Raw genomic sequence first — 27,201 nt, 5'->3', positions numbered from 1 at the left:
GCGAGAGGCCACGCCCCCAACTCGTTGGCCCAGCCTTCCGGTCAGGGGCAGTCTCTGAATCTCCAGGCAGCGAGGTCCTTCCAGACTCCTCCTTGTCCGCCCCGCCTCCGAGTTGCCTTCAGCAGCGCCTGATTGCAGCTGTGTCCTCGCCGTCCTCGCCGCGTTAACCGGGACGGAGTGCTGGGAGCAAAGCCGTGCGAAGGTTGGAAGTTGCGGGTTTCCTTGTTCCGCGCCATGTCTGGCTATCACGCTCCGGACGGAGACTGTTGCTCCCCGCGACGCCGCGCGCAGGTAGGAGCGGGGCCGCGGGGCCCTTCTTGCCGCGGAGGAGGCGCGGGAGCGGTACCCGGCTCGGGCGGATGTGGGCGCGACCCCAGTACCCCTATGTCTCCGCTCTGCGAGCCGCCGTGAGCCTGTCCGACCCGCGACGGTCTCCGCTCCCGAAGCTGGGCTCTCCGACGGCGGGACCTGGGCACCTGACCGAGAAAGGAAAAATAACGGAGGAGAGCATCTGGCGTCTCGAATGTGCGTTTTAAAACAACCTTTTAATATAGAAAATATTATAAAAATGATAGATTATTTGGTAATCTAGACTATGTGAAGATAGGCCCAACGGAGCCGTGAGTACCGGAGTGGAACTGGAGCTCCCTGCTCTCGAGCTTCGTTCCAGCGGCCCGGCGACTGGCACTCAGCGGGCACCGGGAGCGTTCACCAGGCGGAGCAGTGACTTTTCCGCTAGGCGTTCTCTGTCGGCTTCGGTTTAACTGGACTATGGGATGGTCATAGGAACGATTCTTCCTTAAGCAGAAGTCGAAGGAAAATCCGCCCCCGGGCGGCACATACTTGCCGTTCATTTCTGCGCACCAACGATTTTTGTGAACAGCTACGTGCTCATAGATAAAATGGTGATGAAGAAAATGGCCTGGGGGTAGACGAATGTATGATTACAATGCAATGTGTGAAGCCCTGCCTAACACGCAGGAAAAGCCCCCTAAAACCGTCCCTTTATTCCTCCGGCTTTTTCTTAGGGCTGAAGCTCCCAATTAAAAAGTAGTAACATGGAGGTTTTGTTGCAAAATACTTGTTAACCTCTATCTTGTGTGAATAAGTGACTTTCCCAGTGTTAGCATAGTCAAATCTGTGGGGATAGAAGGCTGGTCAGGGAAGATTAGATGAGACCGGAGAAGATCCTGAATACCGGTAGTACTACACAACTCCAGCCTTTTTGCTGGATGAGAGTATAGGTCCATTGCTAAGTTCTGCTTTTTTTTTTTAAGGGAAGATAGAAATTCAGATTTTGTGTGAAATACAATTTTTAAATGTTGGCTCAGATTCTATTTAAGTACTGTAAAGGCCAAATAAACCACTTCTTGTGAGCCCGATTCAGTCCATAAAACAACAGCTTCTAATTTCTGATGTAAGATTAATTTTCTTAATGTAAGAGATGTGATCTTAATTCAACCAGTGTTGCACAATTCTCTCCCTCTCCCTATCTTTCTTACCGTGAATCAATTCCTTTGGGGTAGGAAGTTCTCACCAGCATGGCTTTCAAGCCCCTAACATGATTTGGGCCCCACAAACTACCTGCCGCTCACTCGCAGCACTTCTTTCTCATCACTATGCTCTAGCCAGCTGGTCTTTCTATTCCTTAAACTTGTCAAGTGCTTTTTCCTTCAGGGCCTTCACACCTGCAGTTTCGTCTGCCTGCAGAACGTCACTCGTTCATCACACACTGTTTTTCACACTTTAGGCTTTAGATTGTCACCTGTCCAAAGAGGCCATCCTTAACGACCTTAATCAAAGTGGTCTCTATTTTTCTGTTGGTCTGTTGTTTCCTTCTTCCCACTTACTACAGTTTATTTATTTTTCTGTTTACATTGTTAAAACTACCCCCTAGAGTGTAAACTCCATTATGGCAGGGACATTCCTCTTGTTCCTAGATGAATTCCCAGAAAATGTTTGATGCATAGTGAACAATAAATATTAATGATGGACATTCCAGTAAATGGCCTCACTAACCATTTAGCTACTTATTCAACCAAAAACTTGGAAGTCTTTAAAGCCTTCCTTTTCTTCATTTTTCTCCCCCAAAGTCTGTCCTTTCTTGCTTTTTTTTTTGAAGTTTATTTTTTTAATAAGGTGTCATTGATATACAATTACATGAGCAACCTTGTGATTACTAGGTTCCCCCCATTATCAAGTCCCCACCACATACCCCATTACAGTCACTGTCCATCAGCATAGTAAGATGCTAGAGTCACTACTTGTCTTCTCTATGCTATACTTCCTTCCCCATACCCCCCACCTACATTATGTGTGCTAATCATAATGCCCCTTAATCCCCTTCTCCCTCCCTTCCCACCCACTCTCCCCAGTCCCTTTCCCTTTAGTAACTGTTAGTCCATTCTTGGGTTCTGTGAGTCTGCTGCTGTTTTGTTCTTTCAGTGTTTGCTTTGTTGTAGTACTCCACAGATGAGGGAAATCATCTGGTACTTGTCTTTCTTTCTCTGCCTGGCTTATTTCACTGAGCATAATGCCCTCTAGTTCCATCCATGTTTTTGCAAATGGTAGGATTTGTTTTCTTCTTACGGCAGAATAATATTCCATTGTGCATATGTACCACATCTTCTTTATCCATTCATCTGCTGATGGACACTTACGTTGCTTCCATTTCTTGGCTATTGTAAATAGTGCTGTGATAAACATAGGGATGCACATGTCTTTTTCAAACTGGGCTGCTGCATTCTTAAGGTAAATTCCTAGAAGTGGGATTCCTGGGTCAAATGGTATTTCTATTTTTAGTTTTTTGAGGAACCTCCATACTGCTTTCCACAAAGGTTGAACTGATTTGCGTTCCCACCAGCAGTGTAGGAGGGTTCCCCTTTCTCCACATCCTCGACAGCATTTGTTGTTGTTTGTCTTTTGGATGTTAGCCATCCTAACTGGTGTGAGATGATATCTCATTGTGGTTTTAATTTGCATTTCCCTGATGCTTAGCAATGTGGAGCATCTTTTCATGTGCCTGTTGGCCATCCATCCTTTCAACCTCTTAAATATCTTCCAAAGCCATCTTTACCATCACTCCCTTACAATTTCCTTTTGAAACTATTTCAGCAGCCTCCTTTTTGGTCCAATCTTTTGCTTTCATGGTCAACACCCTCCAGCCTCATCTCTCTACTGCCACTGTAGCAATGTTTCAAAACCAAAAGCTGTTCATGTCGTCATCTGTTTAAAACTGCTCAGTGGTTTTCAGCCATCTATAATATAAAGTGCAAATTCCCACACATGGTATGGAAGATCCTTTATTCACTCCCTTCCTTCCCGCTCCTTTCCCTCGCACCTAATTTGTAATCACTTCCAGCTACTGAGAGTTCTCTGTGACTGAAATGCCCTTCTCATCACCTACTCAGTACACTCCCACTGTCCTTCATTAGCTCAGCTATGCCCTCTATGAAGATTTTCCCAACTCCTCTCCCTCCCACCAGTAGCTGCTGCTGCTCCCAGAATGCCCTGAACCGGCATGTATTTATATTGCCTTGTCATTTCATAACTGTTAACTTCTTTACTAGAGTGTGAGGGTAAACGTAAAGATTTTATCTTACTTGTATTCATTTCCTCAGGGCATTCAGTAAAAGTTTGCTAAATGGTGAATGAGAGGGTTTTATAGTAAACACCAATGGAAAGGCACAGAGCAAATGTAATGACACAGAGTTAGAGGAAGGAGCGATCATTTCCTGCTGGGATGCTACAAGGAGGAATCACAGATGCAGTGGGAGCCTGGCGTAAAGGCTGCCAAGAAGGAGGTAAAGTTGGGATAACTAGAGACTCAGTATGAGCAGTAACAGTGCAAAGAAAACAAGGTGTATTGGCTGGCAAGAAAATATGTCTTTAGCTATTGCTGTATAACAAATACCCCCAAAACTTAGGCTTAAAACACAAACACTGTACCACAGTTTCTGAGAATAAGGAATCCATGAGAATTTAGCTCAAGGCTCTGGCTCAGGGTCTCTCATAAGGTGGCGGTCAAGCTGTCAGCTGGGATTACAGTCATCCTAAAATTGTATGTTGGCAGTCCTCCAATCCTCCCTGATGACTGACCGTACACCACAGTTTTTCACCCCATGGCCTTCTACGTAGACTGTCTCAGTAGATATGGCAGTAGGCTTCCCCCAGACCTAGTGATCAAAAAGAGAGCAACGAAGGCATAAACTACGGTCTTTGAGGGCCTTATCTTATAAGTGACAGATCTACCATAGTCTTGGTCTCACAGACCAGCCCTGGTACAATCTGGGGAGGGACTGTGCCCCAAGATGTGCTTGCTAGGAGGCAGAGATCATTAAGAATCACCCTGAAGACTGACTACCACAAGAGGTTGAATAGAACAGAGATTTATATGAAAAAGTGGAAGAAAATATTTGAGAAGTTAAATTGGAGCAAGAAAGCAGAAAGACATAACAGACCAAGGAGGTAGTATTTGAGCATTAAATGGTTTGAGGATTAGAGTTCAATAATCAAAGTACTATATTATTTTAGTACTGATAATAGAGTGAAGAGTAAGCTTAAAAAGGAAAAATTGTAGGCAAGGAGACCAAATAGGAAAAGATAACCTCATCCTCCCCAAATATCCCTCTACAGTTTCTACTCCACTGTTGCAAAATAAAGAAAGTAAGGAAAATGAAAAAGTGAATTTCACAAAATTAATTGCATTCAATTTGAAGGACTACCTTTTATTCTGAGATTATCCTTCCTATTCTTTTTATGTTAAAAATACACTTTATTTTTTTAAGAAGGTGATAGCAAATGGTTAAATATAATTAATGTTATAACTTGACAACCTTATGTCAGTCTCTAAAATTTAGAAAACAAGAAAAATTACTGGTCTTGAAATTCAGAAGCCTGGGAATCACTGATCCAGATTGTTAGTGTAAAAAATATGATAACCAGAAAGAGCCACTGACTTGCCGTAGGACAGTTCAGCCAGTAGGGGTCAATGCTGAAGCCAGGCTACACATCTTCTGATCTCTTCTAGTCAGTGCTTAACTGATGCCAATAGGAGTTTTTATGTGTGGTGAAGGTGGAAGGGAGAAACGGTTTTGAGTGGAGGTGAAGTTGCAGAGACAACCAGTAGGCACAAAGAGGAAAATGAAGCAGATGTGCAGAAAGAAAGAAAGACCAAAGGCAGAAAATGCTGACAACTTGTTTGGGCCTGCATTCAGTGCCTTCCTTAGGCCAGTGTCATGAAAAGCTTTGAAAGACTGAAAGAAGCAAAGATTAATTACTAGGTGTCTTGTGGTTTGCTTTGAGCTATTTTACAACTCTGTAAATTGCAGACTACTGACAGTAATGCAGATCATTATTGTACATAGAAGTGCAAGTTACGGAGATTCAATTTATTGCTGCCCAGTGGGTATTGTCCAGTTTGTCTTCATTTGTAAATCCAGGATTCCTGATTACTTATATGTGTATGTGTGTTTTGAATTCTCTTCAGACATAATTGTATCATCTTTCTTTTTTCCCTAATTAATGAGTTAAGTAATATCTTTGATACATGTTTATTTTATACTCATAGGAGAGTCTCCCAGGAAAACCTCTACCTGGGCAATACATGCCTCTATTAAGCTTAAATGGAAAGAAAAGGTGGGGAAGGGGATTAGAGCCCATGTTGGCTGGGAGCCAGGTATCTCAGTGACCATTGAGGTTGATTTCTTTAAAATAATTCAGTAGAATAATTGGAAAAATTAAGTATTGATTCAAAAACTTTTCAGGCTTTAATGTTTTTAATATATACAAAATACCATTAAATGTTTTTCCCTCACTGAATAGAACCTCTACTGTAAGAAGCTGATTATAATCCATCTTTAGAAATGTCTTTCAGAATTTTTAATCTGATTGAAAACCAGACAACAATAACAGACAGGTAATATTATTGACATTCAGGGGAGAACTAAACATCAGCTAAACATTTTCCTTCATGTCAAGTCTTATTGAAATATATGTATTCTGATTTTTACTTTACCATTCCAGACAATTTAAATGACTGAATTTGTACCAAATATATCTGTGTTGGTTCCTGCTGCTAAGTGATTATTGTAACTTTGTGAGTGTGAATGAATTGAGTGAAACTTTATGAACAACAGCTGCCCTATTATTTCTGTAGCATGAAACAGGCTAATTGCTATAATACTGCAGTACTGGAAAAGACAAACGGGAAAGGGGAGACCCATAATAACACACCATTTTCTGTAATGTTTGCAGCTTGCTGTGCAAATTAATGGGTTTTTTTTTTTGTAGATAATTATTTTTTTATCGAAGGGTAGTTGACACACAGTATTACATTAGTTTCAGGTGTACAACATAGTGATTCAACATTTATATACATGACAATTCTAGGTACCAGCTATCACCATACCAAGCTGTTACAATATCTTGACTATATTCATTACATCCTGGTTACTTATTATTTTACCATTGGAAGTGTATACTTTTTTTTTTTTTTTTTTTGTGAGGGCATCTCTCATATTTATTGATCAAATGGTTGTTAACAACAATAAAATTCTGTATAGGGGAGTCAATGCTCAATGCACAATCATTAATCCACCCCAAGCCTAATTTTCGTCAGTCTCCAATCTTCTGAGGCATAACAAACAAGTTCTTACATGGAGAACAAATTCTTACATAGTGAATAAGTTCTTACATGGTGAACAGTACAAGGGCAGTCATCACAGAAGCTTTCGGTTTTGCTCATGCATTATGAACTATAAATAGTCAATTCAAATATGAATACTCATTTGATTTTTTATACTTGATTTATATGTGGATACCACATTTCTCTCTTTATTATTATTATTTTTAATAAAATGCTGAAGTGGTAGGTAGATACAAGATAAAGGTAGAAAACATAGTTTAGTGTTGTAAGAGAGCAAATGTAGATGATCAAGTGTGTGCCTGTAGACACTATGTGTTAATCCAAGCTAGACAAGTGCAATAAAACATCCACGTATGCAGAAGATTTCTCTCAGAACGGGGGGGTGAGGTTCTAAGCCTCACCTCTGTTGAACCCCAATTTCTCACCTGATGACCCCCCTGCGACTGTGCCTGTCTTAGGTTGTTCCTCCCTTGAGGAATCTTACCGTCTCTGGCTAACCAGTCATCTTCCGGGGCCATACAGGGAAATGTAAAGATGGTAAATGAGAGAGAAGCCTTATTGTTTGAAATGGTTAGCTTTTTATTTCTTTGCAGATTTATGCCCTGTAGCTTCTATGCCCAGCATTTGTCTTGAGGTATCTTTACCACTTGGAAGAATTATGATACTCGGTAAATTTGATATGAGGCACGAATTCTATTTAAGGGTTGTAATTAGGAAGGAAGAAGAAAAGCTATAGAAGTAGCAGGTGGCAGAAAACATGGGAAGATTGATTATTTCTTTGACATATCTTCTTGTAGAGTAACTTCAGCACGTATAGGTTTTAAGCTACTACTTAAATTGCGCACACACATTAACATAATAAGAGTATAGTTACATAACCAAAGCATACCTGTAATTACCAGCCATCTCCAGTGAAACCAAGAAAACCAGTTAGGCACCTTAGGCATTTGTGAAAACTTATCTATGATATGGTGTATATTGTCCAACTGAACTTGAACAGTCTGAGAGAAATCAGACAAATTAAAACAACCCATTCCTGGGGAATGTTCATATCCCTTATGCTCTTTTAACAGTAAATAGTCTGTAGTTGTAAGATTTTGGAGCACTACAATTTGCACTTCTCCTAATTCTTGATTGAGTTCCAACAGTATAGATCCAGTCAAATTTGTTGTTTTACTGTATGCACATGCCAGCTTAGATTCTCCTTCCTCATTCCCATGGCAAGTCCAGGAACTGGTGGGATGAATGCATCTACAGCTGTAGCAGTGCGTGGATCTTTGTTGGGGTTTTTTGATGATCATCTTCTGGCATGAGTCTTCCAAAGAGTGCTGATGTTGGAAGTTCTTTTTCATATCGTATCTTAGTCCATTTTCGGGGTAGCCCAATTAGGCTTTGATCCTCTGTATAAACACAAACAGACCCTTTGCCTACACTTTTATATGCCTTTTATACTCTTGTGTAGAACTCATTGGAGGTTACCACACAGGAACTGCCCTCTTTTTTTTTTTGGTATCACTAATCTATACTTACATGACGAATATTATGTTTACTAGGCTCTCCCCTATACCAGGACCCCCCTATAAACCCCTTTACAGTCACTGTCCATCAGCATAGCAAAATGTTGTAGAATCACTACTTGCCTTCTCTGTGTTGTACAGCCCTCCCTTTTCTCCTACCCCCCCCATGCATGCTAATCTTAATACCCCCCTACTTCTCCCCCCCCTTATCCCTCCCTACCCACCCATCCTCCCCAGTCCCTTTCCCTTTGGTACCTGTTAGTCCATTCTTGAGTTCTGTGATTCTGCTGCTGTTTTGTTCCTTCAGTTTTTCCTTTGTTCTTATACTCCACAGATGAGTGAAATCATTTGGTATTTCTCTTTCTCTGCTTGGCTTGTTTCACTGAGCATAATACCCTCCAGCTCCATCCATGTTGCTGCAAATGGTAGGATTTGCCCTTTTCTTATGGCTGAGTAGTATTCCATTGTGTATATGTACCACATCTTCTTTATCCATTCATCTATTGATGAACATTTAGGTTGCTTCCAATTCTTGGCTATTGTAAATAGTGCTGCGATAAACATAGGGGTGCACTGATCTTTCTCATACTTGATTGCTGCGTTCTTAGGGTAAATTCCTAGGAGTGCAATTCCTGGGTCAAATGGTAGGTCTGTTTTGAGCATTTTGATGTACCTCCATACTGCTTTCCACAATGGTTGAACTAACTTACATTCCCACCAGCAGTGTAGGAGGGTTCCCCTTTCTCCACAGCCTTGCCAACATTTGTTGTTCTCTGTCTTTTGGATGGCAGCTATCCTTACTGGTGTGAGGTGATACCTCATTGTAGTTTTAATTTGCATTTCTCTGATAATTAGCGACGTGGAACACCTTTTCATATATCTGTTGGCCATCTGTATTTCTTTTTTGGAGAACCGTCTGTTCAGTTCCTCTGCCCATTTTTTAATTGGGTTATTTGTTTTTTGTTTGTTGAGGTGTGTGAGCTCTTTATATATTCTGGACGTCAAGCCTTTATCGGATGTGTCATTTTCAAATATATTCTCCCATATTGTAGGGTTCCTTTTTGTTCTATTGATGGTGTCTTTTGCTGTACAGAAGCTTTTCAGCTTAATATAGTCCCACTTACTCATTTTTGCAGTTTTTTTCCTTGCCCAGGGAGATATGTTCAAGAAGAGATCACTCATGTTTATGTCTAAGAGGTTTTTGCCTATGTTTTCCTCCAAGAGTTTAATGGTTTCATGACTTACATTCAGGTCTTTGATCCATTTTGAGTTTACTTTTGTATATGGGGTTAGCCAATGGTCCAGTTTCATTCTCCTACATGTAGCTGTCCAGTTTTGCCAGCACCATCTGTTGAAGAGACTGTCATTTCGCCATTGTATGTCCATGGCTCCTTTATCAAATATTAATTGACCATATATGTCTGGGTTAATGTCTGGATTCTCTAGTCTGTTCCATTGGTCTGTGGCTCTGCTCTTGTGCCAGTACCAAATTGTCTTGATTACTATGGCTTTATAGTAGAGCTTGAAGTTGGGGAGTGAGATCCCCCCTACTTTATTCTTCTTTCTCAGGATTGCTTTGGCTATTCGGGGTCTTTGGTGCTTCCATATGAATTTTTGAATTATTTGTTCCAGTTCATTGAAGAATGTTGCTGGTAGTTTCATAGGGATTGCATCAAATCTGTATATTGCTTTGGGCAGGATGGCCATTTTGACGATATTAATTCTTCCTAGCCACGAGCATGGGATGAGTTTCCATCTGTTAGTGTCCCCTTTAATTTCTCTTAAGAGTGACTTGTAGTTTTCAGAGTATAAGTCTTTCACTTCCTTGGTTAGGTTTATTCCTAGGTATTTTATTTTTTTTGATGCAATTGTGAATGGAGTTGTTTTCCTGATTTCTCTTTCTGTTGGTTCATTCTTAGTATATAGGAAAACCACAGATTTCTGTGTGTTGATTTTGTATCCTGCAACTTTGCTGTATTCCGATATCAGTTCTAGTAGTTTTGGGGTGGAGTCTTCAGGGTTTTTTATGTACAGTATCATGTCATCTGCAAATAGTGACAGTTTAACTTCTTCTTTGCCAATCTGGATTCCTTGTATTTCTTTGTTTTGTCTAATTGCCGTGGCTAGGACCTCCAGTACTATGTTAAATAACAGTGGAGAGAGTGGGCATCCCTGTCTAGTTCCCGATCTCAGAGGAAATGCTTTCAGCTTCTCGCTGTTCAATATAATGTTGGCTGTGGGTTTATCATAGATGGCCTTTATTATGTTGAGGTACTTGCCCTCTATTCCCATTTTGCCGAGAGTTTTTATCATGAATGGATGTTGAACTTTGTCAAATGCTTTTTCAGCATGTATGGAGATGATCATGTGGTTTTTGTCTTTCTTTTTGTTGATGTGGTGGATGATGTTGATGGACTTTCGAATGTTGTACCATCCTTGCATCCCTGGGATGAATCCCACTTGGTCATGGTGTATGATCCTTTTGATGTATTTTTGAATTTGGTTTGCTAATATTTTGTTGAGTATTTTTGCATCTGCGTTCATCAGGGATATTGGTCTGTAGTTTTCTTTTTTGGTGGGGTCTTTGCCTGGTTTTGGTATTAGGGTGATGTTAGCTTCATAGAATGAGTTTGGGCGTATCCCCTCCTCCTCTATTTTTTGGAAAACTCTAAGGAGAATGGGTATTATGTCTTCCCTGTATGTCTGATAAAATTCCGAGGTAAATCCATCTGGCCCGGGGGTTTTGTTCTTTGGTAGTTTTTTGATACCGCTTCAATTTCGTTGCTGGTAAGTGGTCTTTTTAAATTTTATGTTTCTTTCTGGGTCAATCGTGGAAGGTTGTATTTTTCTAGGAAGTTGTCCATTTCTCCTAGGTTTTCCAGCTTGTTAGCATATAGGTTTTCATAGTATTCTCTAATAATTCTTTGTATTTCTATGGGGTCCGTCGTGATTTTTCCTTTCTCGTTTCTGATACTGTTGATTTGTGTTGACTCTTCTTCTTAGTAAGTCTGGCTAGAGGCTTATCTATTTTGTTTATTTTCTCGAAGAACCAGCTCTTGGTTTCATTGATTTTTGCTATTGTTTTATTCTTCTCAATTTTATTTATTTCTTCTCTGATCTTTATTATGTCCCTCCTTCTGCTGACCTTAGGCCTCATTTGTTCTTCTTTTTCCAATTTCGATAATTGTGACATTAGATCATTCATTTGGGCTTGTTCTTCCTTTTTTAAATATGCTTGGATTGCTATATACTTTCCTCTTAAGACTACTTTTGCTGCATCCCACAGAAGTTGGGGCTTAGTGTTGTTGTTGTCATTTGTTTCCATATATTGCTGGATCTCCATTTTGATTTGGTCATTGATCCATTGATTATTTAGGAGCGTGTTGTTAAGCGTCCATGTGTTTGTGAGCCTCTTTGCTTTCTTTGTACAGTTTATTTCTAGTTTTATGCCTTTGTGGTCTGAAAAGTTGGTTGGTAGGATTTCAATCTTTTGGAATTTTCTGAGGCTCTTTTTGTGTCCTAGTATGTGGTCTATTCTGGAGAATGTTCCATGTGCACTTGAGAAGAATGTATATCCTGTTGCTTTTGGATGTAGAGTTCTATAGATGTCTATTAGGTCCATCTGCTCTACTGTGTTGTTCAGTGCTTCCGTGTCCTTACTTATTTTCTGCCCGGTGGATCTATCCTTTGGGGTGAGTGGTGTGTTGAAGTCTCCTAGAATGAATGCATTGCAGTCTATTTCCCCCTTTAGTTCTGTTAGTATTTGTTTCACATATGCTGGTGCTCCTGTGTTGGGTGCATATATATTTAGAATGGTTATATCCTCTTGTTGGACTGAGCCCTTTATCATTATGTAGTGTCCTTCTTTATCTCTTGTTACTTTCTTTGTTTTGAAGTCTATTTTGTCTGATATTAGTACTGCAACCCCTGCTTTCTTCTCGCTGTTGTTTGCTTGAAATATGTTTTTCCATCCCTTGACTTTTAGTCTGTACATGTCTTTGGGTTTGAGGTGAGTTTCTTGTAAGCAGCATATAGATAGATCTTGCTTTTTTATCCATTCTATTGCTCTATGTCTTTTGATTGGTGCATTCAGCCCATTAACATTTAGTGTGACTATTGAAAGATATGTACTTATTGCCATTGCAGGCTTTAAATTTGTGGTTACCAAAGGTTCAAGGTTAGCCTCTTTAGTATCTTACTGCCTAACTTAGCTCGCTTATTGAGCTGTTATATACACTGTCTGGAGATTGTTTTCTTCTCTCCCTTCTTGTTCCTCCTCCTCGATTCTTCATATGTTGGGTGTTTTGTGCTGTGCTCTTTCTAGGAGTGCTCCCATCTAGAGCAGTCCGTGTAAGATGTTCTGTAGAGGTGGTTTGTGGGAAGCAAATTCCCTCAGCTTTTGTTTGTCTGGGAATTGTTTAATCCCACCGTCATATTTGAATGATAGTCGTGCTGGATACAGTATCCTTGGTTCAAGGCCCTTCTGTTTCATTGTATTAAATATATCATGCCATTCTCTTCTGGCCTGTAGGGTTTCTGTCGAGAAGTCTGATGTTAGCCTGATGGGTTTTCCTTTATAGGTGACCTTTTTCTCTCTAGCTGCCTTTAAAACTCTTTCTTTGTCCTTGATCTTTGCCATTTTGATTATTATGTGTCTTGGTGTTGTCCTCCTTGGATCCTTTCTGTTGAGGGTTCTGTGTATTTCCGTGGTCTGTTCGATTATTTCCTCCCCCAGTTTGGGGAAGTTTTCAGCAATTATTTCTTCTAAGATACTTTCCATCTCTTTTCCTCTCTCTTCTTCTTCTGGAACCCCTATAATACAGATATTGTTCCTTTTAGATTGGTCACACAGTTCTCTTAACATTGTTTCATTCCTGGAGATCCTTTTATCTCTCTCTATGTCAGCTTCTATGCGTTCCTGTTCTCTGGTTTCAATTCCATCAATGGCCTCTTGCATCCTATCCATTCTGCTTATAAACCCTTCCAGAGTTTGTTTCATTTCTGCGATCTCCTTTCTGACATCTGTGATCTCCCTCCAGACTTCATCCCATTTCTCTTGCGTATTTCTCTGCATCTCTGTCAGCATGTTTATGATTCTTATTTTGAATTCTTTGTCAGGAAGACTGGTTAGGTCTGTCTCCTTCTCTGGTGTTGTCTCTGTGATCTTTTTCTGCCTGTAGCTTTGCCTTTTCATGGTGATAGGAATAGTTTGCAGAGCTGGGACGAGTGACGGCTGGAAGAACTTCCCTTCTTGTTGGTTTGTGGCCCTCCTCTCCTGGGAGAACAGCGACCTGTAGTGGCTTGTGCTGGGCAGCTGCGCGCAGACAGGGCTTCTGCTTCCTGCCCGGCTGCTATGGAGTTTATCTCCGCTGTTGCTGTGGGCGTGGCCTGGTTCGGGCCTCTGCTCCAAAGTGGTGGAGTCGCGTTGGAGGGGGAGCGGCCTGGAGGCTATTTATCTCCCTAAGGGCCCTCCCTGCGGCCCAGGGGATTAGGGTGCCCAGAGATCCCCGGATTCCCTACCTCTGGATTAAGTGTCCCACCCTGCCCCTTTAAGACTTCCAAAAAGCACCCGCCAAAACAAAACAAGGACCACCAAAAAAAATAAATAAATAAATTTAAATTAAAAAAACAAAACAAAACTTTTTTTTAATTAAAAAAAAAAGTGGCCGCTCATTTTTCTTTATTCTCCGGCGCCAGCCTCAGGCATCTGCTCACCGGTCTTGCTGCCCTGTTTCCCTAGTATTGGGGGGCCCTATCCCTTTAAGACTTCCAAAAAGCGCTTGCCAGAACAAAACAGCAAAAAAAAAAAAAAAAAAAAAATGGTCGCACTCTTTTCTGGTGTCCTGGGCACGTACTGTGTGTGCACTCTGGCCCGGATGGCTGGGGCTGGGTGTTCGGCAGTCCTGGGCTCCGTCTCCCTCCCGCTCTGCCTATTCTTCTCCCGCCGGGAGCTGGGGGGAGGGGTGCTCGGCTCCCGCGGGGCCGGGGCTTGTATCTTACCCCCTTCGCGAGGCGCTGGGTTCTCTCAGGTGCGGATGTGGTCTGGATATTGTCCTGTGACCTCTGGTCTTTATTCTAGGAAGGGTTGTCTTTGTTATATTTTCATAGATATATGTGGTTTTGGAAGGAGATTTCCGCTGCTCTACTCACGCTGCCATCTTGGCTCCACCCCCCAAGCAAATTAATGGTTTTAAGCATTGAAAAACTGCAGTTCTTCTTCTCATTAGCTGTACTTTAATATATAATTAAAATATCATTTATTTCCCCAGAAAAGGAAATAGTAAATTATACAAGGCATTGATAATTTTAACTAGATTTCATAAGAACAAACATAAGAAATGTTTCTTCTTCATTTTAATTCAAGAATTTTTTAACTCATTAAAATGGGAAGGAAACCAACATTGGCACCGTCACATATTGTGTCACACATTGTGCTGGATGCTTGATATCCATTATAGATCTTTATATTCCTCATAATGTCCTCATTTTATGGATGAATAAACTGAGACCCAAGTGATAGATATAAGCAGTAAATGGTGTAATATGGGTTTGACTTTGTGTCCATTAATTCCTAAGCCTGTATTGAAGCAGAACTTGAAACATCTCAATGTTCCATGTTTTTAATTTTATATTTTGAAGTCTACTCCATCACATTGTCATTCATAATACTTACCTAAAACCCAACATATATGTAAAATATTAGCGAATTTGGAAAAACACTGTAATTTCAGAAATCCAGTTAAGTAGCTGAAAATTCAGTCTGTTCAATAATAATCTCTCTTAGAATCAAAATTTTCTTTCCACTTTGTCCAATGCTAAAATTCATACAGGTTAACTGCCTTGCTGTGCTGTTCTGTGCAGTGGGTCTATTTCTCATTTGCCCTTGCTGGAGGGTATGGCCTCTTGTCTCAAGGGCATGTAGGGACCTTTTATTAGATGCCCCATTTTGTTCATGCCCTAGGTTTTATCTCATTTTCTAGTGCTTTGCATAGCTATCAAAATTGTAGCTCAGGGTCACCCACAACTTTGCATATACCTTCAGGGAAATTATGGCTTTGATGCTCTCTTCCCTCCCAAGTAGACTCAATCTCATTTCTTTTATGGCTCTCTTGAAACCTAACTTTCTTGCTAGCTCAGCAATTTATATTGAAATAGTTCTTGAAATAATTTATTCAGCATTTTTAGTTGTTTTCAGCATTTTCAGTTGTTTATCATACTGCCGAAATTAAATTCATTGCCTTTCTTTATTACTTTTTTGAAAATTAATTTTAAATTAAGGAAAGAAGGAAACATTGACAGACTTTTTTCCCCTAAAAAAATAATCATTAGACATATAAAAATAATACTCTTATTTTAACTAAACTTATTGTGCTAGCCATTTCACAATATATACAAATATCTAATCATTTTGCATACCTGAAACTAATATAAGTCAATAATAGTTAATAAAAATAAATAAGACTTGATATTTATCCCAACACATATATATATGTTCCTATACACATATCTTCATAGACATGGGCCAACAAGAAAGTATTGTGATGTTTCTGAGTGCTTTGTATTTTATTTTCTTGACTTTATATTACATAATGAGTATATATTGCTCTTGTGATAAAACAATATAATCACTACAGAAAAAAGACATTTTTAAAATAAAAATAAAACTGAACCAACATACCGAATATACATATAGCTATCATAATATGTATATTGTGCCTTAATTGAATAAGATATTTTGTGTAAAGAAAATCTCACGGTCAGACTGAAGTATGTTCTTTTAGGCACTAGATTCTATTTAGCATTTCAACAGGCACTTTGTAATATATACTGGGCATTTCCCTAGGTGTTCTTACAGCTTGTTCCATAGTGTTAGACTGTATTTCCCTGTAGTGAATAATTCTAAGTTGTCAAATAATGCAGTAGATTTTCTAAACATGAAAAACAAAATGTGTTTTGTAATAATTTTTCCCTTATAGTACTTTATGATAGATTTCTTAAACTTCCTTAAATTGGCTTCTTAATAAAGATGCCAGTTAGAATAGTCACTTGATAAAATACATCTATTTGAAAAATAATTGTCTTCTTTTTAAGGACAAAGAACATCCAAGATACCTGATCCCAGAGCTTTGCAAACAGTTTTACCATTTGGGCTGGGTCACTGGGACTGGAGGAGGAATTAGCCTGAAGCATGGGTAAGTTGCTAGCTGATTTCACTTCTGGGAGTTCTCCATGTAAGTAGACCACCAAGAGCCTAACATGTCTTATGTTCAGATGACAACTGATGCTCAATTTTATGTGACACTGAAGGTATTTAGTTTCTAAATAGAGAAACAGATATTTGCATAAGTGAATGGAACAAGTGTATAGAAGTTGCAAATACAATACCTAAGGTTTTAAGAACCACAATTCTGATTAGAATAATTTGGTCCTCAGTCTTTGGAGTACCAGAATTACATAACATGCTGCCAAGTATGTTCATTATGTCTGAAATTATATAAAGAGTCCCCTCTATATAGATAGGATTTATTCCAAAGGTTCAGATACATATTTTAAATCACTTAAATACACATTACTAATCATCAAAAATCCTGAAACTTTTTTATTGAGTCAAAAGAAAGGCAATAAGCCTTTCTAAATGCCTGTATCTTTATTAGTGGACACAGTGCCTGCTAGTCCATGTTGCTCAGAGTATAAAACAAGAGGGACTGGACTTGAAACAGAAAAATGAATAGTATTTAATTATTCATTAGATTTATTCAATGTCTTTCCTCCAATTGAATGAAGGAATAAGTAATCTAACAATGAAAATAGAGGTGGTAAAATTTCATTCCCTCTAGTGTTTCTGGAAGAGAATTAATGTTTTTCTCCTGAAATGTCTTAGGAATATTATTGTCTGATGGCTGAATGTTAAACTGAGTAATGTGATTTATTTCTTTACCCTAACACACTTTCTTTAACAAAATTGGATTACTACAATATTTATATAATATTGAATATATATATATATATAGTAATGCCCCCAAGGAGTTTGCATTGTATAGACAGGAATGGAATATAAAATATAGTCAGAGCATTTTAAACAAAATGGATTTTATATCATGCCACAAGATGATGCCATTGAAATTTCATCTGCTTCAAATTACTAAATCACTCATGAAATTTTAATAGAACTATGGGAAATGACAGGGGAAGCCTTAGTCAACAACTGTCAAAGAGTTACAGGTAGGGGATGCACTCAGTCTGGAAATCTTGTCTTCTACAAAGCACATTGTACAAGCATCCCTGCCTCTTCTTTAACTATCAGCCCAGTTATAATGTGTCAATTCAGCATTTTGCAGGCTCTCAGATTATTTTGCCAAAATGAAATTTCAAGTTAGCCTGTTAACAGCAAAGTCCTATGATAACATCTATTGTTGTGTTTTTAATTTATCCTTTTAGTAGTTGAGTCCCAGTAATTTGGTTTTTCATCTGTATTATTTATAATAAATCATATTCTAAACATTGCCTTTAGGTAACTGGTTTTTTATTTTGCATATGCAGAAATTATATATGTACAAAATAGAGCTTTCTACCAATTGAGTTAAAATAACCATTTCTAACTGGCTCTTGAAGAAACAGCAGTTAAAAACAGAATGCAGATAGGGGCCATTGCAAAGCTTATGAGGGAATTTTTTTTATCATAACATAAAAGCTGTGTTCTTTCTAGAAGACTTACTGATCCATGGCACTGAAATTGTGTGTGGTCTTCCTAAAACACTCACCAGCACCTTTTAAAATTAAATGGGTTTTACAGCATTACAATCAATTTATAGGAAAGTTACATCATATGTGAAAACTGTTTTTTTTTTTTTTTAATTCTTAATGGGTGAGGGAGCACCTCCTGGCGGTCACAGGTGGAAACAGCCACAATTTTACGGCACTATTTGTAATCTATTAAATGTGTGTTTACAGAGTTGAATGACTAGTTTGTAGTAAAATGTTTTCCCCTATATTTAAATGACTTAATAAACCCACATTAATAACTTTATCAGCAATATTACTTTCATGCTGTTAATGAAAGTTTGGTTTTCTTTGTCTGATATTTAGAATTTGGAATTAAGTGAAAACCCAATAGATGATGTTTCCAAAATAACACTGTCAATAAGCTCTTTGGGCATATAAAATTATTTACTGATTCCAAGGTTTGGCTGGTACCATCCAACTTATGGTACTGCTATATGATGCCAAAGGAAGTACATAAAAGACAGCTTAAGACACACATAAGAGATAAATAAGAAGGAGGAAATGGCGGACAAAGAATATACCAGTAATCAAGGCAGTTCCAGTATACTCAGCAGCTGTTGTGTTTAGGTTGGGTCCCTACTAGTCACACTTGGCATTTCCTGTTTTCACAGTATAAAGTTGTGTCAGAGACACTAACCCTTTTGCATGCTATTAAAATTAGTAAACCCATTTCATAGACAAGATAATTGAGGAATAGTAAGATTTAAATGATGTTTTTAAATGACTAGTCAGTGAATAAAAATAAAAGCAACTGAACATAGATGTATTATAAACTCTTGGGTTTTATCCCCTTGCTTACCACATAGTAAAAGAGCAGGGAATATAGAGAAACATATTCCAAAACAGTACCTTGAAATTCAAAATGCTTTTTGTTTGTGGCTTGTAGTTATCAAGTAAATGTTCACTTTTAGTCTTTGGCATGTTTCCCTCCTAAAATAAAGGCTCTGTCATCTTTATATTTTTATCCAGATATCTCCTTCCTTACAGTTGTAAAATGTATTTATACTAAAACCTATTTAACTAATCCTTTAATTACCCAAACTTGATCAAACTCTAAACTGATTTCCATTTTATGAAGACAGTAATAAAAACAGATTTAGCATACCAAATCACTTGAATAAACAGAATAAATACCCTGGATTTTCTTACTTTATAGATTAATTTTATTTACCAGCAGACTGTTTTGAACTTTTATTTGAACTTTTATTATTCCCAGGACTGCATAAGTTTCTCCCCACATAATAAGACCTATGAGTCCACATACCAACGGAGGTGATTGGACTGCGTACCACCCGTGATGCTAGAGTTTCTTCCATGTTACACATGGGCAAAAGATTTGGATCCCTGGTACTTATAAAAGGCCCTCTGATTCCAGAGGAGTGCCTTTCTATGGTTTTCTAATGCAACCAAGCTCTAAAGCAATAGCCACTTGGTGAAAACAAATGCTTGACTGTAGTTTACTATGCTTTGGATTTCACTCCCATTATCAGGCATTTATTTTCTACACCTTAATTTACAAGTGGACCCTTAAAGGAATTCTCATTCCACCTCACACTTTGTCAGTTCCAAAGTCTATAGGTTTATTAGTAACCCCAACTTTGACAGCTTAATTTAATAAAAGCCATCATCCTCACTTTCATTATGAAACAATTAGTATTTCTTATGTCCATATGTCCATGCCTCAGTGACAGAAGCTGGAGTGTATACGAGCTGTGGTAGCTCTTTAGTACCCTCTGGCAACACCTGAAACTGATAAATGAGCCAAAGGACCTTTGTTGAGGGTGGAGAGAATTTAGAGAAGATTTTGAAATTAATTTACAAATCAAATTTGAGACTACTTAGTGGTAAATGGTACAGTGTACCATTTCCCTCAGCACAACATTCTGTAACAAAGAGCTCTCCAGATGTAGCCTTTTATATTTTTAACTTTTTGCAAGTGTTTTAGCTTTATTACCAAATACTTCCACAAGATAAATGTGCTTTTCAAATGGGAAGCATACTATTCCACCCAAAAAGTAGACCAAAGTTAATGCTGTAATTTAATAAACTGTCCAGCAGAGGTCTCTGAAATTCATGTTTTGTAATAAGAGCATTTCATACAATAAAATTAAACCCAGTTCCTTGCAAAACAGAGATCTAGTCCTAGATGGCCTTTTCTCCCTAGATTAGATTTTAGAATATTGTATTATAGATATAATAGGATAAACTCTACTCATGTTTAAAGATGCTAAAGACTTGTATTTTCAGATTTTCATTTCCCCTAACCAGATGAAAGCTTGGTTACCATTGACTTTGCACTGTACAAAGAAATTTAAAAGTACATGTGAATACATAGAAAACAGAAGAAACTATCAACATTTTACTGTGTCACCAGCATTACAAAGGCATTAAAATAGTTTGGTTTTCTTCTATACAGTCTGTACCATTAATTAAATCAAGCAGCTATTTGTATAACTTGATTTGTAAAAACATCATTGATTAGATTGCAAGGATACAATTTTCTTTGTGCAATGGTGGAACATTAAAGTTAAATAAATACCAATTTCTATATTTTGTGTCACCAGCAATGAAATCTACATTGCTCCTTCAGGAGTGCAAAAGGAGCGGATTCAGGTATGATAAAGGGATCCTTCTTAAACCGAAACACCTTTTCTCTATTTGACTATTGTTTTGTGAAATGGAATTAATTTTAAAAGAAATATTAGTTTTAAAGGGTGGTTATATTGTGATAATTTAAGTAAACAACAGTTGTTATGGAACTGTTGTTAAACAGTTGTTAAGAAACTATTAAATTGTTTTTAAGTCCACCGCTTAAGTGCCCTCCAAGCAACCAGTTTGTTTTGCCTTTTCATCCAACCTCTAGAGGGCAAAAGTGAGTAACAGGACAATCTTAAATCGTTACAAAGTGTTTACAACTTTGCAGCATTATAACACCATCTTTATCAGGCTAGTAATCAGATTAATGGTCTTGAATGGACCAAACTGATTTATATTTAATAATAGAAAAGTAATTCCAATTATGCAAAATCTGGTTAAAATAGACACCAAATACTTCTACCTAAGGCATAATGCTTCTTTAATAAAACATTCATATTGTAGTTTGTAGTAAACCCTAGCAAATGAAAGTTGCAAGTCAGAAATATGCATGCATTACTAGGAAAACAAATCTGTGAATCTATATAATTCCTTAGCATTTTAAGAATGAAAATAAGAATTAAGATTAACATTTCTGAGCACCAGTTAAGTTTCTCAGGGGATAAGAAAATTTTACTTACTGTGTATTATTCCTCTTATATTGTGAAATGTGAAAAAAACTGTAATAACCATCTTAGAATAATGATTTCTTTATGTAGTCTTTCTGAAATCTAGTTATGAAAGTACAGGGCAAAGCTGAGAGGCTAAATTGATGAAATGACAGCAAATCAATATGTACCTATTAGTTTTCCATATCACTTTTTTCTTCAAATTCTAAAGGAAGATTTTTTTAACTCTTGACAATACTTTTATTAGTAGAAAAAATTTTTTATTTCTCAAAATAGCTAAAAATTTTTAAGGAATCACATATGGATATTTAAAATATGAGTTAAAATGTATACATATGTTAGCACTCACACATAAGAAGTGGAACATTTCTAACTGATACAACATAAGCCTTTTTTTCTTTTTTCCCCTTTATAAATAGCCTGAAGACATGTTTGTTTGTGACATCCATGAACAGGACATAAGTGGACCTCCGCCATTTAAGAATCTAAAAAAAAGCCAGTGTACTCCTCTTTTTATGAATGCCTATACAATGAGAGGTAGGCAGAAAATGTATTTGACATAATGAACATTTGCAGAAGAGCCTCCCCTAAATAATGGTAATTGTTGTAGTTAACATTTTTGAATGCCTACTATGTTCAAGAACTTTAAATATGTTAACTCATTCAGTCCTCACATCAGCCTATGTGGAAGATACACTGTTACTCCATGTTATATGAAGTATATATAGAGAGAGTCTCTGGCAAGATTTTCCCTAAATAAATAGCTAGTAAGTATTGGGGCCCAAATTCCAACCTAGTATGACTCCCCTAGATTTTCAAATTGACTGACTACTTATAAATATTTACAATCAGATACTCATTCTTAGTTTAGCATTATACCTCTGGAACTTTATTTAGAAATAAATTATATTACAAATAGGGAGAATTCTGGCCTTTTCTTTACTGCAGTGGGAATGGTCCTCTCTTTTTTGAGAAATTTACTGTAAGATAAAAATAGGAGGCTTATTTTAATTCCCAGAAATTGTGGTAGAAAACCAGCCTGGAAAGGTTGAACCTAGAAAATTATAACTGAAGTCCTGGCTCAACCATAGCAATAAAGTCATTAAACTTTCATATAGCCACTGAATAAAATCAATATTGAGTACGTAATCATGCTATGTTCGGTTCCTGGACATTATCAGCTGCTATTGAAAGGATAAAACTTCAGAAACAGATTGTAAAAGCATGAAAAACCTTTCCTGGCACAAAGCTAAATAAACTTCCAATTGCAAAAAATAGCCTTGACTGGATTTTATAGCATACAAATCCATTACATCTAAACCTTAAAATCCCTACCGTCCTGTGTGCTACCAAGAAATAGCCTGTCCTATGAAGCCTAACTTGGTAATTAAGGGTCAGGCTGAGTTAGGTTCAAATCCAAGTTCTACCACTGGTATCTGAACCATAGACAAGCAATTTAACATCTCTGAGCCCCCATTTCCTTGACCATTAAATGGGGAGATGGAATTTACCTCTAATGTGGTTGTGACGGTTCAGAGATAACATACACGGAGGGGATTTGCGCAGTGCCTGGCACCTAGGAATCTCTAATTAAGTGGTGGTAGTATCATGATTATGATCTCTGTGATGATTATAGCTGTACTTGAGACCATTTGAAAGATACTGCCTGAGCATGTGAGCAGTGTTGTACATTGTCCTCATGCTGGATAAAGTTTACATTATTTTGCTTTCCAGCTCCTCTATTACGATTTCTCTCTTCCTTCCTTTCTCTCTACCCGCCTACCTACCATCAAGTCATTATTCCATGCCAAGAAAAACAAGTCAATAATCATAAATAAGTAATATATGTGTCTGTGTATATATATATGTATATATTTTTTTCCTTTCAACGATATATAATTCCATTGTCACTGGAGCATGTGATATTTTTCTTCCCCTCTAGGAGCAGGCGCAGTGATTCATACCCACTCTAAAGCTGCTGTCATGGCCACCCTTCTCTTTCCAGGACGGGAGTTCAAAATTACACATCAAGAGATGATAAAAGGAATAAGGAAATGTACCTCGGGAGGGTACTACAGGTATTTTTTTCTGTTGTTGCTTAAACAATTTGAAAAGTATTTTCCTTCCTTTGATAAACAGGCTACTGTTCTTTTATACATTTAATGAGATATTGTGGGATCCATGCTAAATAATACCTCCACTTAACATTATACAAGCAGATTTGTCCTCAGTGACGCTAATCATATGCCTCTCTTCTTTCTCCCTCACCCCCAGCCCAGGCTTGGTAAATTATTGGCAACACAAATAATGAAATGTTTGTCAGAATTAAATGAAAAGACTTTGTCTGAGATTTCTATAGAGATGGAAAGATTATGTCCCCATATCATGAACATGAACAAAAAGGAAAACAAATATTCTGATTTCATCCTGTGTCTGGTGGAAGCAAAAGAACTTCCAATGCCACAGATTTGAGAATGTTCTGGAAATAGTATCATACCCTTCATAGCATCCAAGGAGAGCTCCTCACCTTCACTTTGTCTTCAGAAAGTTCCATCCCTGACTAAAGTTTATACTTGGCTTTGATTTAATTTAGTATTTCTAGAATATTACCATATTTATAAAAGATGTATTATTCAAAGTAAGTAGCTGTCTCTATATTTATAGTTTTTCAGTGTGGAAAGAGGCTTAGATAGTATACAACAGAGGGCTTCTGGACAAAATCAAATAAATCCACCAGCCCACAATAATGTCATAATTATTCATCAATGTGGAATAGAGTGACATGAAGAAACTTGTTTTTGGTGCTCTAGTACAAGCTAAACATTTCATTTGAATGTACTGGCTTTCTTATCCTGGAGCCTTCACCCTTCTTAATTTCCTAAAGGACCTGATTCTACTTTGCCTTGTTTAGGGGAAAAGGGTGCCAGTTTTCTGAAGTGTTCTTACAGCAATAGCCTATTGTTACTGCGTGTAATAGAATATACATGTTTAAACTAGTGTGCTGAGAAATTAATTTTATTTGATTTTAGCTAATATTTATTGTGTGCCTAAAGCATTCCTCGGGACTGTGAAATACCTATTTGCAAAAGTTAAATATTTAAATTATGAAAGTGTACATACAAGAAAGTATAGTCCCATATTACCTTTTCCGTATCTGGGTCTTGAAGGAGAGGCATTATGTGTGCTATCAATTGCATAAGCATTTGGGGAAGAAATAAAAATAGGTCAGGGGAACATGTAAAAGCATGGGTAGAGGAACAGAGCACATAGAGAGCCTTTGGAATTTTGTAGAAAAAAGAATGACATGAATGAGAAGATGGCATTTCTTTTGCATGGTTACATACACAGTTTGTATATTATTTTGAATGTTTCAGAATTCAAAAAACAAACTTTTTGAGATCCTTTGCAATGCTGTTTGAACCTAAACAGGTTATCAGTAACTGTCATTACCACAGCTCAGGAGGCAGTGATACTTTATCAGAATTCGGAGAGATTGCCGAGTCCAGTTTTCAAAACAAGGAGCAGTGAAGGCAGGGTGATGTAAGAAAGGAACACTTTGATGTTCTCTACTCTTTTCAGTCCATCTTGAAAAAAATAAAAAACCTTTCAAATACATATCTAATTCTTATCAGGGGAGGTTAGCATATTAAAATGTAATCATCCTCCCTTTTGGAAGCAACATGCCTATGGTAGAGTAAAAAGAGCACTGTCTGATGGTCAAAGGGCTGTCTGGCTCTGTTCCTCATTTACTTACAAGGATTAGTGTTCTGGCTATACAGTGGGAGGCTTGGATTGAATTAGCTTCCAAGTCTCATTTTGCTGTGAAATTATTTTTCCCCCGAAAATATGTCTGACTATTCAGTATATGCTAGAGGAAAATATGTGGTTCTCCTGGCCAATATTAGGGAAGATTTAAGACTAGCAATTTATTCCATCTATATTTAAGAATATTTTATAATTACTTTTATTTTGCTTAAGTGAAATAATGTTAATGATAATGGTTGGCCAAGTTAGTTATTACATGACAGCTGCTTAGCCTATACCTGCCCTAAAGTAGCAATTTCTGATAATACTTTAACAAGAAATTTTTTTTTTTTTTGTAAAGTTTAACCATTACAGAGGTGTAGTGTAAAAGCAGATGTTTCATTAACAAGGCAAGAAAAATTAGTGTAAAAAGGATAACATGTCTGAGTTTTGCCTGGTTATAAATGACCTCAGGGATAGACTTAATTTTACCAGTCACTAAGTATTTGCTTTTATGTTATTACATGTACAAAATGGAAAATATGTATTCTGGGTTTCATCATTCACTGAAAACAAGGTGGAAGTAAAAGTAGTTCTAATGTGACAATTTTGAGAGTGTTCTGAAAATATTATCACACCTTGAATAGTTATCTCCAGAAGGTTCTTGCTATCCCAGCACCATAAACCACACCTTTATTCATTTATTTGCCTGTCTGGGACACTTTGGGGTCCTGCAGAGATAAAGTAAGAAGATGTTGTATCATTGGAAAATTCCTACTTAACAAGTATTTTAACTGTTAATCCTTCCTGTGCTTCTGATTCTGAGAACTATCATTTCTCATCCCCTGTTGAAAATATTATGATTGCTTCAAGGAAATACTTGTATGATCTTGATATTTCTTTGTTAGGTTTGGTATTCTATACTAATTTCTGCCACTTATATTTAGGATTACAACAATGCCTGCCAAATTCCCAAGGTGTCTTTTGATAGAGATATTTATGCAAGATACACAGAACAACATGCAATGTCATGTTCGTAATTTGGAGTGGCTTTCCAGATACAAAGAGAATGTCTAACTGGTTACCTGAAAAAATTATAAATTTACATTTGAATATCTTAATTTTTTTTAATGGGAATAAATGGCTTGTTTTGTAGGTATGACGATATGTTAGTGGTACCCATTATTGAGAATACACCTGAGGAGAAAGACCTCAAAGAACGAATGGCCAGTGCCATGAATGAATATCCAGACTCCTGTGCAGTACTAGTCAGACGTCATGGAGTATATGTCTGGGGGAAAACGTGGGAGAACGCTAAAACCATGTAAGTAAAATCAAAGAACATTTGAGATGAGTTGATGAGTCACCACACTCTAACTGTGAAAGAGAATGAAATATGTTCTATGATTTAAAGTATGATTTCTTGTGTGTGTTATTGGTCAAATTGGTTTAAATTTAAGTAGTTTACTGTTATTTTTAGAAATTTGTATTAGTTACTCGTTTATCAAGAAATATTTACTTGAAGAGCTATTATTTGGCATGGCTGTATGCACTTTGATACAAAGAAAGAGATACAGATCTTATTCTGAAAGTTTAAGGCCAGAAGGGAGAATAAAGCTAATCCAAGTTATATAATGATTTGCTACATGTATTTCAAAAAGTGACACAAAGTAAAAACTTGAAATTTATGGAAGTGGTATATTTTAAACTCTCTTTTATTTCCTGAGACGTATATAATATGGTTTCATAGGTCAATATGATTCCTTTCCATGTTTTAATAATGTTGGCAAAATAAAAAATTTGACCTGAAATTGAGAAAAAAATGTAGTAGGAACAGGAATAACTTGATGAAGAGAAGAAATGTGATCACCAGGATTGGAGAACTTTCACTAAAGACCTTCAGTTTACCTTTTGTTTTTTCTTTTATAGGTGTGAGTGTTATGACTATTTGTTCGATATTGCTGCATCAATGAAGAGAGTAGGACTGGATCCTACACAGTTTCCAGTGGAAGAAAATGGGATTGTATAAGCCAAAAGGAAGTTTAATTATGTACAGAGACACACCTCAATTATTACCTAAGTGAAACTTTGAATTTTTTTTAATGAGTTGAAAATTTCCACAATGCTATTAATTTGTCGCTAAATACTGCAGATGATCACCCTGAATCTCTTCTGACATTGGATGATACTTGCTTGTATTCTTGTAATTTTAAGTGATAATGCACTTAAATAAAAATTTTATAATGAA

The 27,201-nt window shown here is 37.4% G+C and overlaps 1 protein-coding gene across 2 annotated transcripts; it reads left to right on the top strand.

The window, feature by feature from the left end:
- Positions 1 to 88: 88 nt before the first annotated feature.
- Positions 89 to 27,201, top strand: APIP (APAF1 interacting protein). Of its 2 annotated transcripts, none has more exons than XM_036891650.2 (7): positions 89 to 291; positions 16,255 to 16,355; positions 20,511 to 20,559; positions 21,629 to 21,746; positions 23,215 to 23,287; positions 26,110 to 26,277; positions 26,883 to 27,201. In XM_036891650.2, exons 1-7 carry the CDS (start codon positions 235 to 237, stop codon positions 26,980 to 26,982), a joined length of 666 nt encoding a protein of 221 aa, XP_036747545.1. In that variant the 5' UTR covers positions 89 to 234; the 3' UTR covers positions 26,983 to 27,201. The 2 variants fall into 2 exon arrangements, with proteins under 2 accessions (XP_036747545.1, XP_036747544.1); XM_036891649.2 differs by having other exon boundaries at positions 23,152 to 23,287.

The sequence above is a fragment of the Manis pentadactyla genome, chromosome 9, assembly GCF_030020395.1.
Source record: "Manis pentadactyla isolate mManPen7 chromosome 9, mManPen7.hap1, whole genome shotgun sequence".
NCBI classification, from domain to species: domain Eukaryota; kingdom Metazoa; phylum Chordata; class Mammalia; order Pholidota; family Manidae; genus Manis; species Manis pentadactyla.
Note: the sequence above shows the minus strand (reverse complement) of the source record. Positions and strands in the feature narration are given on the sequence as shown.

Coding starts and splice junctions, on each gene's coding strand:
- APIP (XM_036891649.2), top strand. CDS start 235: ATGTCTGGCTATCACGCTCCGGACGGAGACTGTTGCTCCCCGCGACGC. Junction 16,356..20,510: donor GGAATTAGCCTGAAGCATGG/GTAAGTTGCTAG, acceptor TTGTGTCACCAG/CAATGAAATCTACATTGCTC. Junction 21,747..23,151: donor GAATGCCTATACAATGAGAG/GTAGGCAGAAAA, acceptor CTTCCCCTCTAG/GAGCAGGCGCAGTGATTCAT.